The sequence below is a fragment of the Cinclus cinclus genome, chromosome 3 (assembly GCF_963662255.1).
Source record: "Cinclus cinclus chromosome 3, bCinCin1.1, whole genome shotgun sequence".
Lineage (NCBI taxonomy): Eukaryota > Metazoa > Chordata > Aves > Passeriformes > Cinclidae > Cinclus > Cinclus cinclus.
The window spans coordinates 116,279,112-116,298,902 of record NC_085048.1 but is presented as its reverse complement, the minus strand read 5'-3'; the positions used below and the strand labels follow the sequence as shown (position 1 = coordinate 116,298,902).

Genomic DNA, 19,791 nt, shown 5'->3' with positions numbered 1-19,791 from the left:
TTTTCCTGTGGAATTTGCTCATTCAGAGCAGCTATGTACCAAGGAGCAGCACCATGAGCTTGAAAAGCAGCCTCTGAACTCGGAGCTCAGCTTCCCGTGGCTTTTCATACAGCCACCTCTTTGAACTTTGAGACCTTGCTGAAAGGTGTCAAAAGTCACAGTCTCCACTTAGGGAATAGCCAAAGAAATTATCCTGTGTGCCCACAACACATCCCTTTCAAACAGACCCAGCACAGGGCACCTACTCCTTTTGGAGTCTTTTCCTCCTGCTGTGGTTTTGGAGAGGGACACCTACATTAGGAAGGCAGGCCGTGGGGAGAGCCCTGTGAGAGCACTCTCATTTCTCATGTGAAGGTCCTGCAGCAAACTCTGCCTGGTGAGAGTTGGTCACCAGCCAGACCTGCTGGACCGTAACAGAGGCCTCTGGAAGAGAGGGGTGTCCCACTGTGTCAGGGCATCCAAGGACACCAAACTTGGCTGCTGAGCACTTGCTAAGAGTGTCTTGGTGTGGTTTGTGTCAAGCCCTTGGAGCAGGGAGCTCAGAGAGGCTGCCTGGAAGGGAGATGTGTCTCAGGATGGATGCAAGCAGACAGGTGTGCCCTCTGGGGTGAAAATGTGAATGAGGGCCACCTGCTCACTCGTGCCCTGCAAAGAATGGAAAAACTGAAAATGTTTCCCCACAAAGTCCTGCTTTCCACCTGGAAAGGTGTTTTTTCCAGGAGCAAGACAAGGAGTTGATGAGAGCTGCAGCGCTGGCACGCAGAGGCTGCACCTCTCATGCTGGGGGCCATGACATACTCTGCGAGGGTCCAGCCCCGTGCTGCTGTGCTCTGGGGACAGATGTGACAGCCAAAGGAGTGAGTGAACCTGCAACACCCGACAGGGCCACAGGCACTGCTGCCTCTGCTGCACAGGTTGGGGATGAGATTGGGGCAGTGAAATACGAAGCAGTGGGAGAAGGGGCTGCCTCTGTCTTGGAGTCCCTGCAGGATCTCCTCCTGCAAGTCCCTTCCCATCCACCTCACACCTGGGGACAAGACACGAGTCTGCTTCCCTTGCAGCAAGCCTGCTCCGAGCAGACTGTGCCCATGGGGATAACACATCCCAGAAGGTTCTGTCCCAAGTTCAAGGGGCAGAGCATCTCACAGCAAGCAGGGCAAGCTTGCTCTAAGTTATCTCCCGCTGCATTTTCACCTCTCTCCTCGCCGTCTGTGCCGTCCCTGTGCTCTTGAGTGGTGGTAGGTGCTGATGTGTCATCTCCAACCTTTCTCCAAGCTCTCGCCCTGGCACATGCTCTGCTTAAAAGCAGCTCCAGTTTCATTCACCATGAAAATAGGGTCGTTTTGTGTTGGGATGCAGGCACAGCAATAGTCTGGGCTCAGGGAATGTTGGAAGTGGTGCTGGATGCCAGGTGCTGCCAGGAGCTTGCCTGTCTGCATTGCCTTGCCCTGCAGCCAAGGGCTGGGAACAAGGGGCTGTAGAGCAGCAGGTAGTGATGAGGAGATCCAAAAAAAGCTTTTCACAGGGCTCCTGCTGCGGCTGATTGCCCAGACCGGGTGTCGCCCAGACGTGAAGTGATGCGAGGGCACAGGGCAGGATAACACCACGATCTGTGACCTTAAGATACCTTTCCCTTTTCTGCAGCATACCTGCCCACCCATGTTTCATTAATGTGCTGCCCCAGTGCTTGGTATGAGCCCTTTCAGTGCTCATCCCGGGACAGGCACGAAGGAAGCACAGACGAGTGAAGCAGGGACAACTCACAATGCTTTGCCTCCAGGGTTACAGTTTAAGCTGAAGTTGAACTAAGGGACTTTTTTTTTTTTTTTTTTTCATAACCAGTCTTCTAAGAGCAAGGGGGAAGACACTCTAATTGATGTGTTGCTGAAGATTTAAACTGCAAACAGATCCAGCCTCCCCATCAGAAATGAGATTACAGATCATTGTTCTGCAACTCCTGGGACTCTGCTGCTTGTACTGCATTGCTTAAAATGTACATCACTCTATTTGTTTAACCCAAATGTGCTCCTTTAACCAGTCACCAGGTTTACTTAATGTCCAACACATGTGCAAGGTCTGTGACTGATTTGACTGAATTAACAACATGGTTAATTAGACCTGACTCAAACTGCTTGAACATGCCCAGTGAGAGCAGTCAGACTTCTCTACTGCTGCTGTAGAGCACATAATGCTGAAAGGAAGAGTTTACTTTTTACTTCACACATGTAACACTTCCTTTTGCAATCTTTCTTTCTGCTCCTTTTCGGGATGCCAACTACTTGTTGAGAGGGTTGGATTATTAAATTGTTTGGTCACTAAGGTGTTTGGTTTTCTGTTTCCACCAGTAATTTCCTAACACCTGTGGTGCTGTAATAGCCCAGATGGTGCAAGGAGTGTAGGAGCTGATTTGCTCCTTCAGCAATTGGAGCCACTCACAGGCATCTCAGCTGCTGCAGAGTAGCTGGAGATCTGGTCAGTGCCTGCAGGCTGGTGCTTAAATTATAATTTTCTCTGTTGTCTCCAAGTTACACCTAAGTGCCATGAATACCTGTGTCCATCAAAGCCACCGAGCTGGAGTTGCTGTAAGAGGGCAGAAGAGTCCCCTTCTCACTGCAGCTCAGTGCAGGCTCTGATGCCTGCAGGAAGGAGATGGGAAGCTCCATTTTTTCTCTCTAATTTGTAAAGACAGTTTAGACAGGGAGATCCCACAGAGCTGGCAGTGGCAGCTGAGGATTCCTGCAGTGTCAGTCTGAGGTGCACTGTGCTGCAGCAGCGTGTCCAAAGGCTCTTGGCAGGATGTGTGCACACCAGATTTTGTAGCTCAGTCAGAGAAAAAGAAGGTGCAGCCAACAAAGAGGTCCTGGGGCTCCTGAAGGTTTATTCCATTCTGACTTGCTGCCATGTTAAGAAGACTCTGCTTTTCATTGCTTGCAGTTGTCTTGTGTGCAGCTGTTTTACTCTACAAATGACAGCTGTTTTGCGGGTAGACTGGTTCTAGCCAAAGCTTTTCTTACCTGTGAAAATTACAACATTGATTCTGTCTTAGTGTGAAAGAACACAAGCCAGCCACTTCCATATCTTTTGCTGTGTGTGGTCATGGATCCACAGCCAGCACTTGAATGCTCCCTGCTACCCAGAGAGATCCCCCATGGCATCTAGACTTTGCAAAGCGTATTTAAAAAATTTGTTGTTGCTGTTGTTGTTAAAAAAGCTGGCTTTTCTCTCTGACATGTGCTGTTCTGGGAGTGAATGGCTGAGCCTGCTGCCTTCAGTGTGGCTGTAAATAAGGTTCATGGTGAAGGAACATGTGTTGCAACACCAATAAACGGGAGAAAACACCAATGAAAAGGTAGACAGGCTTTTAATGGCATGATCCAGAATCCCCTTTTAATAACAAATCTAATGACAGCTGTGTCTGGTATGAACAAGAAATGACATAATAGTTTATTTTTTTTAAGATGTGATCTGAAATTAAGACAAATGCCAGGTGGGTCTGTACACAGACAGGGCTTCTGTGATGCATGCCAGATTTTATGGCCAAGAAATTTGCCATGCAGTTGAACCAGATTGTGGTTCCTCAGTCGGAGTCCTACATTCTGTTTGCAGTGTGTAAACATTCTCCAGCTGCTTTCCTAAAGAATGCAAAGAAGATATGTAGAGAGATTCAGCCTTGGGATTCAGTCACATTTCCAGGCAGGCAGTACCACGGAGCAGAAGTCCTGTCTCCAGAGTGTGCCAGAGGCAAAGGAAAACATCGGTGCGCCAGGTACGTCTGAGTGTAGAGTCACATGCTATCGTGTTAAAAGGAGATATATAAAATTATCTGTGTTTCCAGCTCCAATTCCTGTCTGGAGAAGAAGCAGCAGGTCCCATACCCCAGCAGTCCTGCCGACACTGGTTGCACACATGGGGGTACCCCCATGTCCTGCAGAGCTCATCCCATCCCACAGGCAGGGACGGTCCCACGCCTGTGCCATGCATTCCCAAGGAAACATCAGCCCCAGCCTCCTCCAGGGAACCTGTGCCAGAGCTCCCTGCACTCCAGGCAGGGCAATATGGGCCAAGCTAGAGGCAGAGCAGCTGCTGAGGAGCACTGTGCTGACACCAGTCCTGCAGTATCTTCCCCAAAGCAGAGCTCTCACCCCTGAGGCCCTTCTGGTTCAGGAGCTAAGAGCAGGATGAATTATTATCATGATCCCTACCAGGAACCCAGCTCTGGATTTGCTTTGGTAGCTTCTTTCCTCCTTCAGCACAGAGGACATCAGTGTTTACTTTAAACCTGCTTTCCAGCCATTTGCAGCTCCAGAAATAAAAGGGATAATGTTCCTCCTTATGACCCAGCACACTGGCCTGCATGGGGCAGGACCTGCTGCACAGGGTGATGGCCAAGTCTGCCACAGGCTCTACAGAATTCAGGAGGGCTTCAACCCCCCCAGGCAGAAAGGGACTGACCAGGAGGGAACTTACAGTGACTTTGAAGACAAGATTTGCTGGAGGAGCTACATTAGTTGAAGTGACAGGAGGGTGATGGTATAAATCACTGTCATTTCATGGGATTCTGGCTGTACTCAGGATCACAGATCACCTCAGCCTGCAGGCAGAGCTATTCCCTGGCCTCACAAAGATACCAACCCCAATGCTCATGGAGATCTGAGTATCAGCTGGCTCTGCTGCCACTGGCAGCATAGTCCCAGCACCTGGGAATGCAGCACCTGCTGCTGCTGCTGCTGAAGAGCAGAGCCCCTGTGGGTTCTGCAAAAGACCTCGGGAGCCAGCACACAGTCAGCCCACTGGGCTCAGCAGCCCAGTTACAGGCACATTCCACACCAGGAAAGGGCCTGAACAGCAGCCCAAGCTCCGTTCCTCATGTGGAGGTGCAGGAGTAGCTGGCCAAAATAACAAAGGTGGTTGCAAACTCTCGGGTGGTCCCTGTGGGCTTTGTCAAACCAGCCTAGCACTGCTGGAGCACAGGCATGTTTCAGTTCAGCCAGAAGAAACTAATTTGATACCAAACTCATTAAGTCACAGTGGCACTTTTACTGTGTTCACAGGATTAATTTAACTGCAGGTGACTGATGTGTGGGGCGAGGCCTTAGGTGGGAATTGGTGTCTGTGCATGTGGAATAGTGGTGGGATCACGCCGTGGGTTGATGAACTGTACAGAGAAGAAAAAAGTGTGCTGAGGGACCACTGAGTTGCCCCAGGAGCTGCCCAGGCTATCAGTGATCATCTTCTTACCTAGGATCTGCAGTGAGAAAACACCTCTGTGTTGGAAAGGAGTAATGTGAAAGATTTTCTTGCCCCAACACAACCTGCTTTGGATCAAAACGTTTCACCACCAAACTCTCAGTGCTTGAGTTAGCCAGGGGGCATCCACGTGAACAGCGATGCTCCAGATCCTGATCCATGCCCCCCAGAGCTGTGTGTCAGTCCAGCAGCTGTTGCAGGTCTGGTGGCAAGCAGGACAGCTGTCAGCCACCCAGGCTGGCATGTTTTGGCCCTGGTTTGTGCTCAGGCAGGTGGAGCCTCCCAGCTGACACACACTTTGGTAGAGTGGTACCTGTTCCTCCATCCACATTCACTGCACACAGCAGTCAGCCCTGCACACATCTGAAGTCACAGATGAGACTTTTCTGAAGGAAGCAGGATTCTTTTTAACCTTTAGTCACTATATATAATGGTCACTACTTATATTGTTATAATAATATATATATTATAATATTCTTTACTTAAAAAGGGGCAAGCAAAGTCTCCTGCCTCTCACTGGTTCCAAGTACTACTGACCCAGAGATATTTGCTACTGAAACACCTTTTGCACCAAGGCAAGCAGAAGTGCCTGTGCTGCCAACCAGACAAATGAGTTCAGCAGCTCCATCCATCCATCCATCCATCCGTGTGTTTGAGCCTCTCCACAGTATCAGTCTGAATGGTGCCATCTGTCCTTTTTCTCCCTCTGCTCATATAACCCATCACCACATTGGCTTAGCACTGAGAGCTGCATTTCGGATTCCCCACTTGGCACATCCCTCTTGTATCCCTGTTTCTTTGCAGGCAGCTCCTGGCTGGCCAGCAGCCATTGTCTCCTTTTCACCAGCCAAGGTGCCAATCTCAGCTGTTGGGCAAGGCCCCTGAGAGTGAGGACTCAGCACGACACCGGGCAGTCCCAAAGACTTTTGTAGTCCCAAAACACATGAACAAGACCTGTCTCTCCCTACCCATTCAGATGAACACACAGATCAAGGAACAGTGGTGGCGTGTCCCAGGAGTTCCCTCAAAACACAGATGGGCACAATCACCTGCAAGGACATGGCCACACGCCCCCAGCAGTGCTTGAGCAGCCTTATGTACCCTCAAGGTTTGACAGAGCTTGCATGAGACTCATAGCAGAGAACAACAGGTTCTTGCTTCTCCCACCTTTCTGGGATGTGACAGCCACCATGTCCTCTGATGCTACTCTAGACCCTCTGGCATTCCAGAACCACCTAACTTTTCCCTAATGTCACAGGCCTCATCCCTCATCCCCTGTCCCCAGACAGGTTCTCCTCTGTTTGCTCCAGCTATGGCAGATGCTCCTTCAACTTTCCTGCAGGGCAGTAGAAGAAGAGAGGACTCAGAGGAAATTCTGAGTGTGCTGCTGCCCTGGACAGGAGCAGCTCCATCCAGGAGGGCATGACCTGGGCACACCATGCTGTTGATGCACTCTCCTGCTGCTCTCCATGGCAGGGAGAGCTGGGAAGCAGGGCTGTGCAGGAGCAGGGAGTCGGGCAGCACAATCGCAAGGAGACATGAAATCCTGGTCTCAGATCTTTGCAGACCCAGCTGCACCCTCAGCCCAGCCCTGTCAAACAACACTGTGAGCAGTGTTATTTTCTTTGCTGGCCATCTTTCCCTTTCTTTCTGAAAGCTGTGGGACCTGTCAGGTGGCTCTCCAGTATATACCAGCTTTGGCATGTATCCTGGTGGGACCAGGAATCTACTGCACCACAGAGAGAGATTGATATCTTGGTGTCACCAGAATCCTGCCTGCTTCTTGTGGTGGGGTCATGGTAGACAGACCTTTTAGAAGACAACTCAGTTTCACAGAAACCTTTTAATAAGAAAAAGTCCCCATAGTCCTGTGAAAGACTTCACTGGATGGTTGCTTCACAATTAAAAGCCTGCCTGATTTCTTCGTCTGCTGCTCTCGGCTGCTCTGACTTCCTTGCTTCCGTGTGCTAGAGGAAGACCACAGATCCACAGAACCATAGAATGGTTTGGGTTGGAAGGGACCTTAAAGATAATCCAGTTTCAGTCCCCTGCTATGGGCAGGGATACCTTCGACTAGACCAGGATGCTCAGGGCCCTGTCCAACCCAGCCTTGTCTCTGCCCTGGAGCTTCCTTCCTGACACAGGGCCACAGAAAACTGTATTTTAAACTTTTTCCTGAACAAATACACTGTGCTTTATTGACTTCCCATGGTGAGGCAGGTTGGCTAACCCTGTTAATAGTCCTGTAGTCCTCTTTCAAAGCTCTTTCAATGTCATTTTTGGCATGTGCATTAAGACCGGCATGGACCATCTGGTAAAGGTTTACTAAGACAAATCAAGTCTTACCATCTGAGCATTCTAAAATTAATAGACCTCCAATATATTAATAGGAGTCCCATTATGATTTATACTTCTGGAAAGAATCTGTCTTTCAGTTTATTCTGTTTTCTAGTTTCTAAACCTGCAGCACATACTTAGGCTCTAGTCTGACCCACACCTCAAACTCAGAGAAAGTTATAGTGCCACCAGAGGAGGTGGCCACAGTCTCTGTGTGTCCTTCTGTTGTGTGACCAGAAGGTGAACCAGAGTGATGAAATGGACCAGATGAAAACCAAACTGGCAAATCAGCAGTTGGTGTCATGCTGGACCAGCATTTCCAGCCACTTCATCAAACAGCTGCTGCAGTGTAAATGTGGTGGAACTGTGCAATGAAGCATGTGGAACTGGGAGGGATGTTGCTTTTGATGGCAACATCCGCTCAGTCCATCAGACCACAGCCTGAGTTCCCTCAGTTCCCAGTGCTGCTCTGCAAAGATGAGGGCATGGTTTCAGACTAAGCTGTGCTGCTTACTTGGCCAGGGTGAACCACATCAAAAGAAAACACTTTGAACTAGGTGCAATAAATTCTTAGCACTGGCAACACTGAGACTGTCATATGAAGAGGTAATTCCTGTCTCCTGTTTCTACACATTTCCCTGTTCAGGTGTGACAGGCGTACCCTTTTCTCCTAGTCACCCTGTCACAGCTCTCACACTCCTTTCCAGGACTCCTGTAGATATGAGCAGCTTCAGGATTTCTTGAACTTGATGGCCATCAGTGTGACTGTTTGCATTCATATTCAAATGAATCAAGCTTATTACTGTTCAGATTCCTCTGTCAAGCTTTGTTGTCTGGAAACAGTAAATATTTGCAGGTAGTTGCAACTATAAGAATGGGTGTACAGAGCAGCTGTATTTTTGTTCTGCCTTATGCAAAGACTCTTTTAGGCATGACAGTGGTGTGAAGCATAAAGTATTTGGGTCTGGAGTGTTTTCTCCTGTGAGGCGTGGGGAAAATTTTGTCCACTTCAAGATCTCATCAAGATCAGACAGATATCAGTCCTCCTTGCTTTCACTTTCAAGCCTTACTAATTAGTCTGGGGGATAAACAGTTGGTTGCTTTAGCTCTAGCTGAGTGCCAAGCTTCTGCCCAGATAACATTACTTGAAGAGCACAGCCCTTGCTTTTATGTTTACATTGTTCATCCTTAACGTGTGGCAGAGGTGAGCACCAAGGAAAAGACATAAACCCCACCTCTGCCACTCAGCCCACTGTCCCCTCAGATAGCAGTGTAAGTGGCCATGGCATGCCAGCAAACCTCTCATTGCAAAGCAGCAGGTTTTGAGTATACTACAGGATGATAATTTCCCACCCTGCCGTGTAGGGGAACTTTCAACCACAGTGCCAAAATTCACAAACACCAAGAGCGTGACAATAAAACACAAGGAATTCAGGTGCAAGGGGCACCCAGGCTAAAGGCATCCAGTGGCTATTCACATCTTCACGATGGAGCAGTGTTTGGTGGACTGCAGGTCTGCAGCACCAACCACGCTCAGCCTGACCCAGGAATCACCCTTGCTGGGGGATGTGGTGTCCACAGATCACAGTTTGGTAGTTGTGACAGAAGTGACTGCAGTGTGCTCCCTTCTAGCAAGAGCTCTTGATTTCCCAGCAAGCTGCCAGCACTCCTCTACTTCCACGCACCACACAGGCATCTGCTGAAACAGCAGCAGTGTCTGAGCAGCGATGCTAGACAGCCTCCTCTGTGGGACATACCAGAGCAGGTAGGAGCATCCAGCAAGACCTGCCTGTCTCCTAATTCCCACCCGTAGAGGCACCTCTGGAAAGAAGAGCCCTCTCCTCCTTATCCCTTCTCTTAACTCAGCACACAAAGATGCATCCATCCCTCTTGAATAAGCTAGTGGCAATCCCTTGCTAACAGGTGGTGGGAGGTGAGCCAACACACAGGGAGAAGGTGATGGACGACCAAGGCTGCTGTTTTCCCAGCAAGGAGAAAGGAAGGAGCTGCCTGAAGGACAGGAGCCTTCCTCTTTAGCAGGCCTTGCTCTTGTCACCTCTGCTCCTCTTTCCACAGCTGGAGTCGATGTTGAGGACTGGTATTGCTAACAGAGAGGGGGATCCCTGGGGAGGGAGGCAGGTCAGGCACTGGGCAGGCTGCCTGGGTCACGGTTCGGTGCTGTGCGTTAGCAAGCGCGAGCTGCGGGCTGGGTGTCTCCCTTGGAAAGGCTCCGTGGACTCGGAGGCTGCCAGGCCCGTGGGAGCTGATTGCGGTGTGGGGTGAGAGTGAGTGAAGCATTCAAGTACAGCTACTGCTATACACTCGTGGGTCCAGCATGGAAGGCTGTGCTGCAGCAGCTCAAAGTGTATACTATATGTGGAAGTTACCCAGTCTGCCGGGCTCGCAGAAGAAGGTCATTATCTGGCAGCTGCCTTACTTTCCAGGGACACCTGCTTTCCTTTGGTTGCTGGACTTTGAGTCTGGGTTTTTCCTCTTTGTCGTTTTTTGGCCGTGCCAGGAGATGGCAGGGAATCTCCTGTAGGCCCCGGGGCCTGAGCTGAGGGCTGAGGTCGGGGGGAAGGAGGAACTCGCTGAGGAGCAGTCCCTGGTTTATGCTGCCGGCAGGGAGAAGGACTTTCCCTCCGAGGCAGCAGCTGGCTTCTGGGGGAAGTACTGGGGTTCCTGGAAGGAATGACAGGGCTCCGAGGGGATGCACCACTGGACCTCTGCGAGCTGCTCCGTGGAGGAAGAGAACTGGAACTCGGTGACGAAGGAAGCCGACTTTGCACCTGTGTTGTTCGGCCCTCATATGGGACACTTCCAGCTGGTCTCTGTGTCTGAAGCCTGCAGAGGAAGGAAACAGAAGGGAGGATGAAGAGGAATTTTTTAAGGGACTGTTGGGCTCCTGGCAGGATCGGCATGAACGCTGCCAGGCAGTTACAAGGAGTCTCCAGCACCAGGATGACAGAACCTACGCTGTGAACCAGATGGGGCACCAGTTTGAACACCATCCTGTAACTCAATGCAGTTTACTGCTAAGTGTTTGCATTGATCCTCCAGCACTCTCTGAGTCAACACACAGACATGGTATCTGGGACTCTTCTTAACATGCAGAAGGGATGCAGCAACCTCTTCCAAGGCAGGAGATAAAATTTGGGAATGTGGGCATGAGTTGGATTGCACCAGTTGGCCTCTGATGGTAACTGTGATGGAAGACAAACCAACTGAGGCAATCCCAGCTGGCAGCCTTGCTGCCCTCTCAGTTCTAATCGCAGCAGTCAGGCCAGGTCCCCCTGCAGTCATGGCTGTGCTGCAAAACCCCAGCTCAACACTGGGGGCATCTGCTATTATCAGACCAAGTGAAAGGGCTTAAAAAAAGAAAGGTCTCAAAGCCGGGGCAAGCGAAGAGAGGCTTCAAAAGAAGAAGACAGAGAGGTGAGAATTTCACACACCTGCCGGCTAAAAAGACTGTAGGAAACAAGGATGGACTATGCATTCAAGCCAAGTAAAGGATGAAGTCATAGGAGGTGAACAAAGCCCTGGCTGTGTCTCCTCAACAAGCCCAGCTCTTTGCACTTCTCACCATTTTGGTCTTACCTGCAGGCAGCAGCTGCATCCTGTGGGGAACTGCCCAGCCCTGCCACCACGGCAGCCACGGAGCTCTCCGACCTCGCCATCTCCAGCGGCGTCTTCACCGGCACGATGGGACGAGGAATTCTGCTCCTTGTGCTTGCGCTTCTCTCTTCTCTCCCCAGCAGCGCAGCCTTCTTCTCTCCCTTCTGTGGGATGGAGTCATCAGAGTCGTGGGTGTCCTCCTCAGAACCGGTGGCTGACAGGGTTTCGGAGGCTCGCCGCCGCTCGTCGCTGGACGAGGCCGAGGAGGAGGCGCCTGAGGCCAGCCGGAGGAGGCGGCTCTGTCTCTTTTCCATCACCAGGCGAGCCAGGTCGGGTTGCTTTGCCCTCTTATAAAGCCTTTCTTTGGCCGAGAGTGAAGTTGAAAGGTCCGAGCCAGTGTCCTCCTCAGAGAACAAAATGGGTATCCGACTTCTATACCTGGAGCCCAGCGGCCTCCTGGGGCCCTGCTGCGGCGTCTCGAGGAGGGTCTCTGCTCGCTTCAGGTGCTCTGTGGCTGATGCTGCCTTCTCGAGGCCAGGCTCCCTTGTAGCCACCTTGTCAGGCTCTTCTGAGAGCTCCGGCTCATCCTCGGGAAGCTTTGGCATGCCGTTGGGAAGGGCCGGCTGCTCCCCCCCAGTCTCTGAAGCGGTCTCGACGGGGTTGGCCGAAAGCGCGCAGCTCTCCGTCTCTGCCCCTTCCAGCCCGGAATGAATGCTTCCATTCTCCACCAGCACCAGGTTGTGGTGGTCCAGCTCCTCCTCGATGATGACCTCCTCGAACTGCCCCGGGGGGCAGTACTCGTCGTGCCGCGTCAGCTGCCCGCTGGAAGACATCACATTCAGGTGGGTCTTCTCAGCAATGTGAACAAACGTGCGCTCCACTTTGGTAAACGGGGAGGAAGCTGTAGCCACTGCCACGGGAGGCTTTGGTTCAGATTTAAGGACTGAGGACAGGGTCCCTGGCTCAGACACATCCAACTGGCTGCCCATGGGCTGCGGCCGCTCGCTCTGGGGCGTCAGAGCAGCAAGAGTGCCCAGATCAACTTCTGGAGGTAAGTCTGCGGCCACTGGAGACTTCTTCAGATCACCTGGTGAAAACAGCACTAGTGTTTTTGAGCCTTCCTCCAGCTCCAGGTCGCCATCGGCAGTGGATGCTCGACCCTTGGACCCCTTCTGGTCATCGGCCAGGAGCGTGGATGGTGCGCACTCCTGGCTGCGTTCCGTGCTCTTCTGACTCAGGTCACTGCTGGAATCGCTGTGCATGTCAATCTCATTGCCCTCCTCCTCCTCCTCCTCCTCCCCCTCATCTTCCTCCTCCTCGTAGTCTTCCTCCCCTTCTTCCTCCTCCTCCTCCTCCTCCTCTTTTCCATTCATTTCCAGATAAGGTTCCAGAGGTTTGCAAGGAGCAGTCAAGACAATATTTGAGAAATCAACTTTCTTTATCCGCTGGGATAACTTAGGCTTTTCCCAGTAGTTGCACAGATCTTTTCTGAAGTCTTGGTAAGGCAAACTTAAAGGGACTGCCTTGGGCAGGCCATTCATTTCAAATGACTTCAGCATGTATGCCTGCAGGAAAACAAATGTGACAAAAGAAGAGGGTGAGTTAGCATTCAGACACAGCATTGACAGAGAAGACATTAGGACCAGCAGCAGCAGGAAAAATGCCATGGAAAGCATCTAATCCATCACACTTCCAAAATACATGCCTGAGCAGTCATCACTCCATCATTTGATTCATACACACTTTAGAAAGGAGAGATTCACAGATACTTATCAATGAAGGAAAAAAAAAAACAGTGCCAAAGAAGTTTCTTTGTTAGCAGTCTTTAACCTTGACCTAACAGAACAATTTTCAAGCAGGTCTTCAGGATTTTTTCACATTTTTCCATCTTCTTCAGCATTTATATATTTATTTCAGTATTTATATATTTACATAATCACTCCTTCCTCACTGGAACCACTTAGCAACTCTCTTTTATGCCCAGGCCACAGTGAACTCAAGGGGCACCTCTGGGCTGGATAAGTTTCCTAATCACTTTCCATTCCCATCCCTGTAATTGTCCCTGGGGCAGTAACACTTGTAGTGCTGCTGTGCTCTCCTGGTGCACCATCCATCCCCTCTTCTGCTCCCCCATCCCTGCAGCAACTCCTCATTCTGTCTCCTACAGGCTTCTGCTCCCACTAAAATCATCAGCAAGTCATGACAGCTGGCACATGAAGTGTCATTAGCAGACCCTGGGGTGTCCAACCAGAAGAAGTGAAGGGCACACAGGACGGGTGGTGGGGAGACTGTTTCTCCAGCAGCAGCCTGTGGCAGTAGCAGGCTGTGTAATGACTGCAAATGTCCTTACAGAAAAACAGTAGCTCACACACACATGCACACACTCGACCAAACAAGGGCAAAACAAATAGGGAATGCCTGTCAAGCATGGCCTAATTAACAATCAGTTGCAAATTAAAATCACATCAGCGCCACTCTGCAGAATGGATTTAAAACCAAATAATTTACAGCACATTTCTCTTAGGGCTTGGAAACTGTAACCTTTCCATAAAATCAAATGGTCAATAACGTTACCCTTGAAAAGTCCTAATCACAAACAGCAGGACTCCAAACATCTGCATTTTCCAGTGGCATTCTACAGTGCCAGAGGATATTTAGGCTACACAACTAAACATGCACCTACTTAACCATGTGAGCTCCAGAGCTGCTAACAGCTACCACATCCCCTGCCCATGGGAATGGATCTTTTTGTCTCTACTGGGGAGAAAAAACCCTCAGTGGCTTTTCAGTCCAATGGCACAATTAAAAATTGTGCTGAAAATCTGTAGGGGCTGAGCCTGAAAAATGTACTTCTTTAATGCTCCTGTACAACAGAGACATTTCAAATAGATTGGTGGGTAGCATCAAGCTGTTCTGTGTGGTGGTAAGTTGTTACACAGTTAATATTTCTTTTTATATCTTATAAATTAAAACACAGGCTGGTTTTGGCAATGCCTCTGGAATCCAATGCTGCTTCTCTTCTTTCATTAAAGCTGAAGCCCGGCCCCGAAGATGGCCATGTTTGATTAGCCTGGTTTGGGCTTTTGTATCAGGATGGCAGATGTGGAACTTGGATTGCTAAGAGGCACTAACCACCCTTTGCAAAGGAAATTACCCACGTGGCTTCTTCCCTCAGGTATTTCTTGGAAATAACTTCATTCAACAGCCTAGGATTGGATGATGCATGTTGGCTGGGTTTGTTTTTCCCAAGAGCTACATCCACAGTGCTACTCCTGGAATCCTAAACAACAAGATGCACTTCCCCAGTGGGGATGGGACCTGACCAACATCTTGCCTTGTGCTGAGCAAGGAAAGAGCTCCACAACCCCAACAACAGTTCCTCTGCTGCTATATCTCACACCATTCTCTAGATGCTGTGTTTGATGATGCAGATGACAACTGCTGTTTTTCTTTGCATAGTGAAATATGCACCTGAGTAGACCTTCCAATCTCTTCCCAGCCCTTGGCTTGTGTCATCTCTTCTGCTTTTTGGTCAAGGTGAGCTGAATCCAGCCCTTCAGAGCACATCCTATACAGGCTAGAGATATGGCTTCTGTGCCCTGCAGTCTGCCCCACCAACAGCCCTGTCTCCAGCAAACCCTCTTTCCTCAAAAGCTTTTCCCTTGCAAGACATCAGAAGTTTTTCTGAGATCAGGTTGCACTAAGCAATAACGTATGACATGAAGCAGGACAGCAAGATGTTGATGTAAGAAAAACCGTAGTTCTTCATTTCTTGTGCTCTGGTGCCCCTTTGCTACCATTGAGTCATGCTGTAGGTAACTTTCTAAATTCCATATACTTCCACTTCTACAAATTCCTTGCAGTATTTGGTAAATAGACTGCTTTTCTGTCTGACATTTAAATTTCTCCATGTAATTTCTACTTCCCTTTATGGACACTGCACCCTAAGCACAACAGTGACTGCTTTGCTTCTGCCTTTGGGAAACTTGGACTGCTTAACCTGCTGCATGCAGTACCCCAAAAACTGCCAGGACACATTCCCTAAAGCAGCCCGAGACAGGCAGTGCTTTGTTATTTGTAAACACACCACGGAGAAAGTCCAAATAACACAAATATCCACTACAAAAAATTCTGCTGAACAAGGTCCCTCCAGTTTGAAACCCTCACTAGAGAAACTTGGGTCCTGTCTGGACAGTCATTATGTGTCTTCTGTACTACAGCACACTCAGCTGCTCTAGGATTATTACCCAAAGGCCAGAGAAGAACTTTCCTGCTGTGGTGTACTACTGGGGAGGAACTGAGGGAAGATGTCAGAAGATCAGAAGTGGAGAAGCTTAGCTTGTATCTTGTAGAATAAAAAAGATAAAAGGAACCTCTGAAGATGTCTGCTCCAACCACCCCTCAAAGCAGGACCAACTTAGAGCTGGCTGTGCTGGGCCCATGTCCAGCTGAGTTTTAAGCACCTCCAAGGATGGAAATCCCACAGCCTCTTTGGGAGCCTCTCCAAGAGTTTGAGGCTCGTCATGGTGAAAAAGGGGGAGAGGTGTTGGTACCTAATTCCTATATCTAACTTTCTTTTCATACAACTTTTGTCCATAACATCTCATCCTTTCATTATGCACCTCTGAGAAGAGAATGGCATCTCCATCCATCAGGCAGTTCAAGGAAGAAATAAGATGCCACACCAATCCTCTTTTTAGGGCAGAACAAGCCCAGATCTCTCAGCCTCTCCTCATGTCAGATCCTGGCAGCCCTCTGTCAGGGTCACTCTCCTCTGAGCAGGAACTCTGCCATGAGCTAAGGCAGCCACATTTTCCTGCTTGTTCGGCCTCAGATCTCCACTCCTGACTCCCTCTTGTCATTCACTTGTCCAGGAATACCTACAGCATTACATGTGTCTGAGCATGTGTTCCTCACTAAGTCAGCACATATTTCACCCCCTTTAACATTGTCTCTTAATAAACTTGTCTTAGGTTATTATTATGAAGTGCTTGTGAGTGCTGCCCAAACAAATATTTTAGGACTTTACCCACTTTAAGGTCAAACCTAGAAACTCCCAGATGGAACTTCTGGGAACAGAAGGCAACTGGGTTGCCAGAGATAGAAAAAAAATCTGAAAGGATGTGGGACAGTTCAGGGTCTTCAAAACTTATCAACCTATTAAAAACATCAAAACCACTGCCCTCTTCCAAGTTCATTAATGTAAAGGAGTGCCCCCTACCAACAGCAGCATTCATGAGGGTGGTGACAGATTTGGAAAAAAGAGGCATCACTTGCCCTATAAATCACCAGTGTGGCCAGTAAACAAACCAACAGTGGTATTTCATTATGGATTGCCAACAGTTTTTTGCCAATACTGCAACTTCAGCTGCTGCAGTTCCAAACATTGTCGAGATGGTGACACTGCTACAGGGTCTGCTCATACTTGGATGGCTACCCTAGATGTGAAAGACATGCTTTTCATAATTCCCCTCCTTGACCACCTTTTCTTTTCATTATTGCTTGACCTCTTTATGGACTACTGAGGAAAGGCAAATCACGGGAATGATGTAACTGCACATGAATGTATTAGAATTGTTAGTAAGTGAACTGAGATTGTTCCAACAACTCCGTCCCATACACCTTATTCACATAGAACGAGGATTCATTGGGCATGGGTCTCATTGTAATCTATGGCAAAAGGGCCAGAACAGGTGGAGACACCACTGGAGTTTAGCTCCCACCCTTTCAGTGATACCAAAATGAGGAGCTCCTGTGAAACAGGCAGAACAGATAAAGAAAGGATAGAGTGTGATCATGAGGGGACCTTCCCACCTCCCAGATGTAGTTCACAAGGGTGCAGTGTCAGCTGCAGGCACTGCTCAGAACCCTATACTAGTCTGTCTATCTGGGAAGTACCAGTGGAATTATGAAAGACTGGCTCAGCATACTCCCCCCACCCACTGAAAATTCAGAGTGGCAATGGCTCAGGTTTCACAGCCATGATCGCTGAAGGCTGGTCCAAAGAGGAAGAAATCTGATGGGTATTTCACATTCCATAATATCTCCAAGCCAATGGTCCTGTCAAATGAATTCAGGGGTTATGATACGAGATGGAAATTCAGGTCTCGCTTCAAATCTTACGCTGCAGTTAATCGAAGCTTTTGGATTGGACACACAGTATTACCTAAAGCACTGCGTGCTCATCTCCCTCAGTCTCCCAGCTCACCAGGTCTTGGGAAATACTAGTTATGGATTTGACCAAAACTTGGGAGATCACGTGAAAAAAACCACACAAATCTGACCTGGGGAACTAAGGAAAATGTATTTGGAAGTGGCACAAGAACAATACAACCACATGGAATTGCAATGTCTCTGAGCCACCATTAATATTTATGACTAATAGGGAAATGATTGATATGATTTATCATCATCCCCAGCACATCTGTACTAATATACTATGAGGAATGTATATTCCAAGGGTGTGGAGAGTGCCACAATGTGGTGTCTGGTCTTTTTAGAGTAACAATGACATGATTTGTTCAGAGCTCAGCATACCCTTCTGGGGCACACCAAGTGGCTCAGCAGTGATGGAGCACGGTCTGCTGAGGGACAGTGATGCCAACACACACACTGGGTTTATTGACACTTTGTCACCTTTGGAGGAAGCAGCCTCTTACAACAGTGTGGACAAATTAAAAGGAAGTCATGAGACCAATGGCAGTACGTGTGTCCTGGGTAATCCAAAATATGTGTCTTGTATTCCGTATCTTTCCTATGCCAACCTTCCCAAGATTATCAGTGTCCTTTTAAAAAGCAGGGACAGGCACACTGTACTCTCTTGTTTCTCCCAGGGGTGCCAAGAGAGTTGCCTAGGGCAGGTTCTCAGAGCCTCCACAAGGCAGAAGCCCTCTTTTGTCTTTTCTCTGGGCTTTAGAGAATTTCCTAATACCATTTTGGCTGCTGTTGCTGGAAGCAACCCCTGTTTCTGGAGCTGGGGAGTACGTTTTCCTTGGATCTTTTCACTGCTGCTGCCCAGGACATCCCAGAAAGTCAGACCCCCTTCCCTCTCCACAAGTTCCAGCCACTGCCCCAGCTCCACCCACCACTGCTGATGGAACTGCCACTGCCAGGAGAGCCCCTGTTGGGTGGTGTAGAGCAGACAACCTGGCAGCATTGCCTTTTGGTTTTGGACAATAAGAAATGGTACTTTCACGATTTTTGGTTTTGTCCCTGTTCCCCGTTGGTCGCTTTTCAGGGGAAGAGGGAGATCTGTAATTGCAAAGGTTCAGTCGCTGTGTTATGTTTTTCCTTTTCTGTGTTTCCTCTCTTGGCCATGGGGTCAGCTCCACCAGCTTGTCCTTACCAACAATATATTTGTGACAAGTGGACCTGCAGTGGGGTGGGCTCTGGAATCTATTCCCATACCCCAGCTGACAGCATTCCAAGATCGAATGATGTTATGTAACCTTACTGGACAAATCAAAGCATGGACTAATTCAACTCATGTGGCACTGGAAGAAGTAATGTTACAAATGAAGGCAACATCAGAAATGGCTTTGCAAAACACGCTAAAATTAGACTTTGATTATGGCCTGAAAATGGAGTGTGTGGATGTGCGAGTCCGTCTGACGACACCTGCTCCATTCACATACCGAACACACCTAAGGATATTTGTGAACAACTAGATTATATGAAGTATATAGCACGACCAAATAGAGATCTTGGATGTAGTATGGAAAATGGACATTGCACAAGCTCCTCTATGGATTAGGGTTTTCACTTATTGGCCGGCTACAGAGCTTATCACAATCTCTGTTACTAGTTTTTGTTGTAATTACTACATTTTGTTGATTATTATCAGTGATAACCCAGGAAATGTTCTGTCAGATATGTGCAAGATCTGTATGGATAGAAATGAAACGTGGAAGAGGGGGAAAAGGATTCACCCTAGAGAGATACCCTAAAAATCAATTAGATGAAATTAAGTTAGTCTTAGGATGTCCCCTGTGGTCAAGAGAAAGAAACATGCAGTCCATGATGTCCTTCAGTGTGCAACAACGTTATGGCTGTTGTTTGTGTGCCTGTGGACAGGGGGTGAGTAACATGATGAGCGCTAAGTGTTGGTTTATGTTGGTGACAAAGTGACAATGCTGGGCCCCTCACTGACCCTTCACGTGGCTCGAGCTAGGTGAAACCACTGGATGTTGTCCGTGGGTTGAAGTGGGCTCTCACAGCCCAATATTGTTCCAGTGCCAGCCATCAGCCTCCCCCTTCACCCTCCACAACAAGCTGTGTTATAACTCTGGTCCATCAAGAAGATTAGGATGTGTACACAGACTCTCTGGAGCACCACTGACAGCTGACTCAGTGGGTGGAGGAGGACTGAAGTGATTACTTCACCTTTTGTATCAACTTTAAGTTCTGACCAAAAGTAAACAAGACCCTCATTAAGCCTTATTTGCATGTTATCTTTCACACACCTTAGAATGCAAATCAGGAGGAAAAGGGCATATATATACACCTTACATACATGATGACAGTCACCAAAATCCCACCTATGACGTGTGATTGTTCCACCCCTTTGGAAAGCACCAAAAATTATTGTATAAA

The 19,791-nt window shown here is 48.8% G+C and overlaps 1 protein-coding gene across 1 annotated transcript in view; it reads right to left on the bottom strand.

Annotated features, from left to right (window-relative positions):
• Positions 1–10,001: 10,001 nt before the first annotated feature.
• TTBK1 (tau tubulin kinase 1) overlaps positions 10,002–19,791 on the bottom strand; it is an 83,667-nt gene continuing 73,877 nt past the window's right edge. The window contains exons 13-14 of the mRNA XM_062489494.1: positions 11,182–12,764; positions 10,002–10,428 (exon numbers count right to left, since the gene is read on the bottom strand). Of these exons, the coding sequence (XP_062345478.1) occupies positions 10,002–10,428; positions 11,182–12,764 (2,010 nt within the window). The remainder of the gene's footprint in view (positions 10,429–11,181; positions 12,765–19,791) is intronic.